This window comes from Larimichthys crocea, chromosome XXII, assembly GCF_000972845.2.
Source record: "Larimichthys crocea isolate SSNF chromosome XXII, L_crocea_2.0, whole genome shotgun sequence".
NCBI lineage: Eukaryota > Metazoa > Chordata > Actinopteri > Sciaenidae > Larimichthys > Larimichthys crocea.
The window spans coordinates 10,492,876-10,504,197 of NC_040032.1; the positions used below are offsets into that span (position 1 = coordinate 10,492,876).

The window sequence follows — 11,322 nt, forward strand, 5'->3', positions numbered from 1 at the left end:
AGTACTGAGGATCCCCCTTTGATACACTGTAACACCTCGACCTATCTAGTCTGCTTAAGTGGTAACACCTAGGAATCGATAACTCTAAAGTCTACTGGTGCTAAAACCTCCACTGCAAAATCCTGCACAAGTGCATGCAGAAGATATGTCCAACAATGACTATAATGGCTCATCCATACGACACAAATTCAGTTCACAATCTCGCATTCATGCATCTTGCAATCTTCAGTAGTGTAGCATTTCACTCATGCGGTGGTTCACCAGTTACATGGTGTGTGTATTATTTAGCGAGAATAATGCGTGCACATTACCGTCAAAACGAGTTGTCTTCCTCTTTCCACGTCTCTTGTTCCCCAGTATCTTTTTCTCTCACTGGGAGCACTCAAATCGTGACGCTGCCATCTGCCGGCGTTCATAATTACAGTCACATTTCCCACTTGGCTAAATATATATGTTTGAGATCACGAACTATAAACAAACATTGATTTCATGTGTCGTTCTGAAGGACTCGCTTATGCTAATGTGCCGCTACACTTGCCGTGAAATGTGAGGACTCTCCGCCTCGTCTTGATTACCTCTCCTCAGTGTGGTTTTAACTGACACTGCGGTCTCTATTGGTGAAATGGAAGCATCCTCTTTTGAGAGAAAGCCATGCAAAAAACTTCTGCACACCTATACGAGTCCTCCTGACACTTCCCGTCAGGTGATCAGTGTGCCAGCGAGGGTTTCTCTCTGTAACAGCCTTCCCAGGTGCAATTCAGTAATGTGTCTAAACCCAGCAAAGTGAATCCATGCGCAATTTATTACTGTCACCGACCAACATCTTGGGAGGAGGCTTGAAGTCAATTACGTCTTTTGTTCTTTACGATGAGTGCTGTGTTAAGTGTCTCTGTCAAGTGTGTCAAATTGATTCAAGAAAAAAAGTAGCAGGGCTGGCATTTTTTTCCCTGTTCATATTCTCGTATCTCAGTCGTGGTCCTGGTACGCTCGAAGGCTTCAGAGGTACAAAACAAAAGAGCAGAGTATGAAAGTTCTGACAGACAAGCGATAATGAGTGGGGGGGCTTAACAAAGCACTAATCACAGAGCGTTCTCAGAAATATGCCAGGAAGCTCAAGAAGCAGTCTTTGTACGCGTTGAAGGAAACAACAGAAGAGCATCAGAGGCAGAGACAGGGTGGGCACATGTCATGACTGTACGCTTTGACACACATGCAGCTGTGTCAGACCAGATCAGGTTGCTGCAGGAATGAACAGGATCTGTCGAAGCTCAGTATTAACTACAGCACAGAAATCAAACAGTACCAAAATAGATCTTCCATTTAGTAATAATAGTAGAATAAATCAGATAGATTGTGTTAAATCATTGTAACAATTACCCTTTTCTCTCTGTGCGCCGGTGCGATGATCACGAGGCCAGGCGGTGACGCAGAGGGTCAGGACGAGCCACAGCTGTTGACTTGTCGCGTTAACTCTGAATGACCATCTCCACTTCCTCCCACTTTGTGTGTGTGTGTGATCTTTCATAGGGGACCTGGCATCAGACGACGAGTACCTGGAAATCCCATCTATCTCCAGACAGAGAGCAGGGACGTACGAATGCACAGCTGTCAACGATATCGACACAGACGTCCAGACTGTAGACATCACCGTTAACTGTGAGTATGATCGCCGGCAAATATTTCTCTGCTGCCAGCTTCTCAAATATGAGTCTCTGCTGCGTTATATCACTGTAAGCTGAATAGTGAGTTGGGTTAATGTCAATAGCAAATTGGAAATATCAAAAGCCAAACTAATTAAAAGAATCATTAAAGTATTAGTGGTGAACGAAATGTAAATATTGCAGCTTTAAAAATGACATTATTTGCTTACCTTAAGAACTGTTGTCTATTTCTGTTTCTACTCCGCTCTGTATGAAAAGTGCTATATAAATAAATAAAGTTGAAGTTATTTTATTTTTAATTAAATTTGGCATTATCATTTTTTGTCTTATTAGAGCTATTTCTATGCTGAATCAAACGTTCTCTGGAGTAATTATTTCATAATTGGCAAAGAACTTTTAATAACAGGGTGTTTAAAAACTAGGCACAAGGTTTTTATCTGATAATTTATAGTTGGGTTGATCAACAGAAAAATAATCTGCAACAATTCTGATAATTGACTTCATTTTCAAGGAATGAACTTGAACTAATTAGTTTTTTTTTTTTTATTGAAAGTTTGTGGCTTTTTTTTTGCCGTTTCACCAATCCAATGAATATTCTACATGATTTGAACTAATGCCCGTTCACTGCTGGTCATGGTGTCGGATCACAGCTATGAATTAAAAGAGGTGCAGATGCTGTGACCCCTCTCCTGATCGCTTTGACTCGCGCCGCCTTGTAGTTCTCATCGCGGCGCTCTCTCATGTGTTGCTGACTGCTTGTAGATGCTCCGACCGTGTCAGAGGGCAGAGATGTCGGAGTGACTCTGGGCCAGACAGGAGAGCTGGAGTGTGAAGCTGATGCAGTGCCTGAGGCAGATTTCGAATGGTATAAAGATGACAGAAGGTAATTTGCATTTTACGTTGGCAAATGGAAGAAGTGTGTGCGTGTGTTTGTGAGTGAGAGAGTCATTGATGGTTATTGGTCAGCTCATGATGTGTTTTTTGTCTCTGTCTTTGAGGATCTTTAACGGCTTCGACAGCATAGAGATTGTGAGCACCGGATCGCTGTCGAGGTTGACGTTTTTCAACGTGTCTGACGGAGATTACGGCAACTACACTTGTGTCGCCATCAACAAACTCGGGAGCGCAAACACAAACTTCCTCCTGTATGGTGAGTGCAGCAGGAACCTGTCCCATTTTTAGCACCGCAGACCAGAAAACACAAATAAAGACGCAGCTGGAGCGTACCTGCTAAATGCATGCTGCAAGAAAAGTAATAATCCACATCTTTTTTTTGAGCAACCCATTTCCTGAACTATTTTTATAGGTAAAAATATTATTATTTCCGACTCAGAAACTTGTTATACAAAAATATAAATATGTAGCCATATGGAGTAAATGTATAAAGAGAAGCCACAGTCTACATAGATCTGTACCTTCAGTTCTGTGGGTTCAAAATATGAATGTATGAAGATAACCCAATGCTGTGTTCCAAGGTGGCGCTTTATTAATTCTGATTCACAAAAAAAAACATGTCAGGCTTCGGTGGTTTGGGCCCTGTAGAGCAAAAGAGTCCTTCTCTTGCTCAGCTAGCTGACTTCCTGCTGGCTCCCCACATACATGAAAGGCATAAAAATAACTCTCTCTGCTCCTGGATACTTTTTTTAAACTTATACTGGAAATTCTGTTAATATAAAAAGTGTTGCTCAGAAAGTATTCACTGATTTCTTTAGAGATATTGTGCATGCTCCTTTCAGACATACGTATATGTATGTGATGGCAGCTTTGACATGATCAGTTGGACCTGACATTAGCCGGTCTCCTGGCTCCTTTTTGTGCACAAAAATAGCGAGTAAGCATTGCGTATACGTTTCTATACATGTCCTGTCATATCTGAATGGAGTTGCAAGGAATATTAATGCAAAAGATACGTGATTTAATGACAGACATGTTAAATGTGATGACATTTAACAGATTTTTAAGCCATTAGGTTATAACGACATCCACTGTTGTTCCTGGGGGTTTGCATCCAAACAAAGAAATTTCCACATATCTCCAAACATTAAATCATTAAAGTCAAGAATCATGTGGATTATTACTTTTTTTTAAGTGAGTGGTTGTTAGATGTAAAATACTGTTTCAGCTTTGAAATGGACTTTTGATACTACCTGTAGTTTAATGAATGGCTTTTGGAATTATTATTTGTTTGTGTAATTATATCATTTTATATATAACTGTGCAGCCACAATGCAAAAGTCCATTCAGCAGCTTATTTTTCATGCTTTTGACAATTGTTGTCAATGATGTGTTGCTACTCTGTTTCCGATATGTTGCTCTGTTCCATTTGTTCCCCTGGTGTAGTGGTAATTGAACCCACTAGCTCAACGCTATTGCAAGGTTAGTATTCCACACCAGCATGCACTTCAACTGTCACGGATCGAAAGTATTAACTGCATGCTGGCACATGACAAACATTGCCATTTTCACAAACTGGAAAGTCGGCTGCAGCGTCACAGCGTTTTGACAAGAAGAGACAAAATCATTTCTGGGCTCTTTTGATCGTGTTGAAATTGCACGGTAATATTTGAACAACTCTTTGTTCTCTTCATGATTCGACGTGTTAAAGCTGCTGTGTGGCAAAAAGAAAAGCATCTTTAAAGAAGATGTCTTGTGAATCTTTGTGAAAATGGTCATTGGAGCCTGTTGTGTTAACCATGTTTCATCTTTCTCCTCTGCAAATCTAACCATGGCTTCATTATTGCATGCTCTTTCCCCCATTGTAAGTATTCTTCATCTTCCATTATCAACCTTTGTGCCTGTGTGATGCTTGTCTGTACTTGTAATTATCATATTTCAACTGTACATTGCTCACAGAAACACACACAGAAAGCTGCAGAGAAAAACATCTCAGCCATCTTGTCATTTTAACGTGTCCTTGTGACTGATGGTTGCAGCATCTTGTAAGCAAACGCACTCCATTAACACAATTGTATTAATGGCTTTGATTTTTGGCTATGAGTGAACGTCATTATTCTAATTAGCCGTATGCAGGATTAGGGATAATCCACTGTGGCACAGTAATTGGATAGATGCCCCAAAGGAAACTGTGGTGAACTCATGGAAATCCAGGGGAAATGAGTAGTCATTGTGTTACGAGCTTCAAAGTTAAAAACGTGTCCTCAATCCTCGCACAGTGCTTTTCACTTCGACGAAACTTGGCTCATCCCTGAAAAGAGCACGGAGTGTTTTAGTTTTTGCATCATCAAATTGTATTTCAGCAGCAGATTCTGGGGAATTCCATTCACAGTCACTAAATACGGCTGAAACATTGTGACACTAAATAATACAAAGACTTAATTAAGAATGCTACATACTTTATACAATGTGTACTATATTTATTTTTTAGTCCTTTAGTCAGATCTGAATACATTAGCATTAAATTAGTACATTTAAGTATTACAGATACACATATTGTAAGAAAACAAACTGCTAATGAACGTCAGCATGCATTAACATCAACACGCATGATCAGATTCCACCATCTCAGTCTGTGTGATCATTAAAGTGAAGTGAGTTTTTTCTCAACTTATCTGTTCATTAAAATGTTTCCTATTTATGTTCATGAGAAATTATCCAAGCCTCATTACATTCTTTAGAAAATGTGTTAGCTGTATGTAAATAGAGATGATTTCATCCACAGATGAGCTGCTCTTGAACTTTTGCAGGAGACACTTTGGCACTACAGCAGCAGCAGCAGAGCATTTAAACTATGTGTTGATGCCAAGTGACTTGCAATACCTTGGCTCCTAAACCCCCCCTGTAATTCTAAACAATGAAGTGTAATCACTATGATAACTAATCACTAATTATGCACACCGGTTTGCATGGAGAAAATACAGCGTGAAGTCTCCCAGTGTTTTCATCCGGGTTTGCGCTGTATAATCACAGTTAAGTTACACGTGAAGTGTTGTGCTGAAAGGAAGTGTTATTAGCAAATTGGAAATCTTTCAATGCCAGTAGTGCTAAAAAAAATAAATAAAAAAAAAACAATCCCCGGTGGTGAAACTTCAGTTTTGTTTTTTTGCTTCTTTCCCCCGGTCAGGACCGAGAGCAGTTCAAGACGGCAGCGGCGGCGCGATGGGAGTGCACTCGCATACCTGTCTCCTGTTCTTAGTGATTCTGCCTTTCCTGCTCAGATTTTGAAGAGGGATGGATTTGAACACAAGTATTTTGTGTGTGTGTGTGCGTGTGTGTGTGTGTGTGTGTGTGTGTGTGCGCGTGATTTATTTTCTGTTTGTTTTTCAACTGGAACCATAAACTGATGCACAGTGAGTGCATGAAGTATCCTGCTACATAATGATGTTGACCCACTAAATAAGTACGTAACAAACGTTTTGTTTTTTTTAGATTTGAAGGATGTAACAAATATTTCACACTTTAATTGAATTATGTTGAATATTTTTCTCTCTAAATTATATTATTCTGGATTGTCTCTTTATGTAAATGTCTCGGGAAAAGAAAACAAAAACAATATTTTGTTTGAAATGTGGTGTCTCTTATTCAGATTGATTTGTATTAATTTTTAACTGCATTGCATATTCATCTCAACTCCAGGAAAAGGCAAATTTACAGCAAGTATGAGAGGTGAATGTTGAATACCTCAAAGTCAAACCGAGACAGTGAAGCAGAAGGAATTTAGGTTACCCTGAGGCTGAACGCCTGCTATTATCATATATGTATAATAATTATCATTCAGTCTGGTTGTGGAAAAGCAATTGTTTTTGACCTTCAAGTATTTTTGTTCTCACAATTATAGTGATATACTTGCAGTTGTGTTATGCTAATCTTTATTTTTCCAATTATTTTTTAGTTTCTTTTTTGAAAAAATGAAAATATGAAGTTGTAATTATTTAGAACAAATATCCTAGTTTTATGTCTTTGTTGTCTTTTTTTCTTTTTTCTTTTACCAGTACAGTTGTACACAAAAATGGTGTCAAGAATTATTATAATTCAGTAGTTAAAAATGGAACTCCACTTGTGTGGAGTCAACGTCTGACTTTAATTAATGAAAATTAATGCTGTTGCTACTTTGAATATCACGCCATACACAACAGTTATTTCAGAAAATGTTCCCGCCCATGCTCCGAACCAGTGCTCACTAAAGTCACGTTCATAGAAAATAAACTTTTTGCATGTATTTAGACACCAGTAACCCAAAGACTTAGAAGTTTATACAGCACCGTACTTATACATACACAGGAGTTTCTTTTGTTCCGTAGTCTCAGCACCGAACAAATCACAGTGACACATGTTCCATAGTGTTGTCTTTTCACAAACACGAGGAGGGTGAACATGTTGTGTTTTGATGTGGGTTTAAAATGGGGGTAATTTGGAAAAATAAAAGATCTAAATTCATCGATACCTTTAAACCAAAATGTACAGTATGCGATTTCTGACTGTGAAATGCTCATCCGAACACGACATCCCCAGCTCTTGTTGAAAAGAAAAGAATTGCAGGCATATTGCCAAATTGTAATAACTAAAAATGAGCAGAGGTCCGAGCAAAAGAACAAAAAAACAAAAAAAAAAGACAGGATATGTGCAAAAACAAGAAGATCATATCTCTGTTTTATTCTCGAGAAGAGATCACCGCCGGCGTTTTGAGAGGCAGCAAGCAAAAAGTTGTGAGTGCGAGGATTTTATGCAACAATCACAAACCTCTCACAACACGGCAGCAAGAATTAAAGCCGGTAATTTACCTTATTCACGTCTCACGTTGGCAAACAATTCACACAGACTGCCTGCCGGTCCGCACTCAGGTTCCCGCCGGCCCGTAGTGTTAAGAGCAAGTAAGATTTGAAGTTCTGGGTTTTGTAACGTGGAAGGGAATTTTTAGACGTTCTTGCAAAATGCATCAGTGTTTGTGTCTGCACACACGAGCATCTCTTGGTTTCTTGGTTTCTACGATAAGTGCGCTCCACATCAGTGGATTGTGTGCAGCTCGAATGGATTTGTAGGATTCTGTGGAAACATCAGACAGGAACAGTGAGTTAAAACAAATGAGTGTGCGCGTGCCTGTTTAGCGGTAGGGCAATGATGCGCTTCTTATGAGCCCACAGCTCTGATCGAGTGTGTTTTCACATATGGTTATTTTTAAATTATTGCAAGCTCACTCGACACTGAGCTGGCCCCCAAAGGGAGAAGAGCGACAGAAGCAATGATCTCTGCTATGTTCGGGTTCATCTTTTCCTCTCTTAAAAGAAAATTCAGATCTCTTCCCCTGGCTCGCCTCAGCTCTAGCAAGGTCGTAGTCCATCATCATCCAGGTGCACCTCAATTTTTCTTTTGAACTCAGTTCCTTTGTGGACCTTGGGGATAACACAGTGTGAAAAAGAGCCAATATCCAAATGAAAACAGCATGAAACAGATAGGGCCATTATTGAAATTGATCAGGGTAATCATGAGCTGAATCTGACAGGCTAATCATGGTTTGTTTTCACACACAAGACAAAGAGAGGGAGAGAGAGACAAAGAGAGACAGACACCGCAGACTATTATTCATCTCCAGCACAGTGATGTTTGGAAATTACACGGTAATTATTCCATCCTGGCTTCAAGGATGACACCACTGATCTCACGTCTGTTTTCGCACAGTCAAGATTAACCACATTTAAGACGAACTGAAGTCAGATCACCTCCCAAGGAGGTCTGTGCTGGGGGATCCCTTCAGAAGGGGTTTGAGTGTGTGTGTGTGTGTAGGTGTGTGTGTGTTGTCAATATGCACAAACAATCACAGCCTCACTGCTGCGAGTTCACTCCAAAGGTTGAAAAATGTGAAAACAACTCCCGCAATAGTTTGCCTGGAAATATCAGTCAACAAAAACACACACACACACCTCACGTCTTCTCTTTCTCTCTCACACACACACACACACACACACACACACACGACACAGATTCCAGTGAGGTAAGGCAGTGTGTTGTATATCTCTGCCTATATTTCTTTTGTAGAACAGCCAAGCACACATTGTAAAAACTGATTCATTTATGTTATTTTGTTTTTTTTTACTACCTCTGAGCAATTCAGCAATTCGTCCAATTATTTACCGGCAATTACCACCTTAAAGTAAGACTTAGATCTGGTCATAGATGTGTATTTGTGTGCACTGTAATGACAATGTAAGTGAGGCTCATTAACAGGAACCCTTGATATACCGCGCTGCTCTGTCGTCAGTAGTGTTTCTCTGGGAGTATCACGGCGCTCCGCAGTTTGTTAAAAAAAGTGCAGACAGCTGAATGTTTGCAGTTTATTGCTTTGTCCTTAATAATTGTGAATATATATCTATTTCTTTCTCTCTTTTTTTAATCATGTCAGATACAGTATAATTTTTCAAGTCAAGCACACTATTACTGAGGACAAACCCATGTAAGCACTTACCTTTAGAATATAGACAGATCTGTACAAACCAGCAGGGCTGCTGTCCAAATATAAAACATGAGGGAATGAACATGAATGCGTTTTTTCACTTGTACCAGAGGTAACGAGGTGGCTGTATTTTCCCCTCCAATAATCCAGCTAATAATTGCAATGCCAAATGGTCACTAAGGCAGCGATTCAGAGTTGAGGCTGCGCTGAGCAGACTTCAAACCAAAACTGTGTGTATTCATATTCTGACATCATTATGAGGAGCCGTGCTAGCTGTCAATATAAAAAAAAAAAAACATTGTTTATTACTTCTGGACACGAACAAAACGATGTAAACTGCAAACAACGCTCAGCTGAAGAGGCAACACAGAAGCCATGATCTGAAGATGAGAGATTCTCCAGTGGAGGTGGAAAACAGTCAGCACCTGTCAGATCACTGTTGGAAATCCCACTAGATCATCTTCCTAAAGTTTTGGCCTTGGTCTGAGCCACATGCCGCTAACAGAAAGGCATCATCTTCATTTCCTTGTTCTTAAATCCCCGCTGCTCCAAATGTGTAACAAGAGAAGGCATGTGGAGGATGTGCTCCTGTGCAGGCCGCTTCTTTCAAGGTTTAATTTGAAGTGTTTTCTGACCTGAGGCCTTTTTACATTACTTAGCGCCGGTATTCTCAGTGCAGTATGGGCGCCGCTAGCCTCAAGGTTAGACAAGCTGGCTTGCAGAGCAGTTAAATAAACACAATCACATTACATTTAGTGAGGCTGTGTGATGGTTTGTGTTGCGCAACACAGCTATTTGCCATGTTATGGCTCATTTAGTTGAGAAGACTCTAATAAGCTCTCAGTTGGCCCTCATACTGTCCTGTTGTTAACTGGACTCATCCTGCATTGTAACCCTGAAGGGTATATACTGTAAATCGCACCCGGTGTGATGACTGCAGCTCTTTTCTAAACGCAGTAACATCCTGTTTATGCAACATCCAGGGAGTTAAATAAAGTTAAAAATGAACATTGATTGTTTCTCGCCACACTGCACGCTTCCAACAGCTGCATATAACATGCATCGCAGTCAGGCAAACAATGCACAGCAGGAGGTGACACGCCAATTTCAATGGGACTAACTTCTATAATTGAAAATAAGTCCCCGTCTCTCAGACAGTAGGGAGTTGTACTACACTTTCTTCCTGCACGGCATTAAAAAAGTCAGTCTGTACTGTCTTATTAGAGCAAATGCAAATGCAAACTCCCACCAAGCATGACTTTTAAAAACGATATGCAAGACACACTGCAAAGTCCCATTCAAGCCAAACTTATAATGATAAAACTTAGCAACCCAGGGAGAGGATCTTGGAAATACACTAGTAAAATATTTCTGATCCACCCCCAAAGTTCAGCAAGGAAATTGCTCTGAGAAGGCCTGAATACACAGAACTTTTTTTCTTTCCGACTCCAGTCAGCCAATTCTGAATCACGGCCCATGAAGGCTTATATTTTGGCAGTAGCCCTGCATATTTATGTTGATATGACCAATTCCATTGTCTGTTTGCTGCATAAGGATTGCAGGACTCATTCTCTCTCTCAGCCCGAGCAAACATTGGCCCATTTGGAACATGGGGCTGAGTTGAAGGAGAGAAGGGAAAAAAAAAAATGAAAAAATATGTGTGTAATTTCTTTTCTTTCTCACCATATGTGCAAGGCAGGACGCCAGTCTTTAAGGAAAATTTGATACCATTTAAGAACAATGACTGAGCTTGTTTTGCACCTACCAGATAGTACTATTAATTTTAGGTGTTTTGTGACATTCGTGTGATTTGCATCGGAGTCTAGAAGAGATCATTTTTCGGATGTGAGATATCAAACCTTTGTCTCAGCTACCAGGGGGATTATCATAGCAGACGCATGAAGTAGTCTCATGATCTGTTGGGATTTATTTTGGTTGACTCACATGAATGAAAATCTGCCCTTTGCCTGGCTACAAGTTCACAGGACTCTCTTCAGATTGGATTGTTCCCAAGCGGATGGGGACTTGCTATCCGACTCCCTGCATTGTAAAGGATTGTTGGTTCATATGTATTTTCTTGATGAAAAGTGTGTGCTCATATTTAAGACTGACAATAATAAAATGTTGTATCTTAATTAAGATTGTGTGTTTTTTTTTCTTTTTCTTATACTGCACTGCCAACAGAATGGTGCATAAACAGCAGTTTTGCTTACAGCGGTGCCGATCCAGAAACAGGACCAACCTATTGATTTTTTT

The 11,322-nt window shown here is 40.0% G+C and overlaps 1 protein-coding gene across 2 annotated transcripts in view; it reads left to right on the forward strand.

Moving 5' to 3' along the window:
- The window catches only part of ntm (neurotrimin), a 364,482-nt gene extending 353,565 nt beyond the window's left edge, over positions 1 to 10,917 (forward strand). For both annotated transcript variants that reach the window (XM_027273586.1, XM_010744377.3), the window contains 5 exons: positions 1,528 to 1,656; positions 2,424 to 2,544; positions 2,660 to 2,811; positions 4,002 to 4,037; positions 5,743 to 10,917. In XM_027273586.1, the coding sequence (XP_027129387.1) occupies positions 1,528 to 1,656; positions 2,424 to 2,544; positions 2,660 to 2,811; positions 4,002 to 4,037; positions 5,743 to 5,843 (539 nt within the window). In that variant the 3' untranslated portion in view covers positions 5,844 to 10,917. The remainder of the gene's footprint in view (positions 1 to 1,527; positions 1,657 to 2,423; positions 2,545 to 2,659; positions 2,812 to 4,001; positions 4,038 to 5,742) is intronic.
- Positions 10,918 to 11,322: the final 405 nt, after the last annotated feature.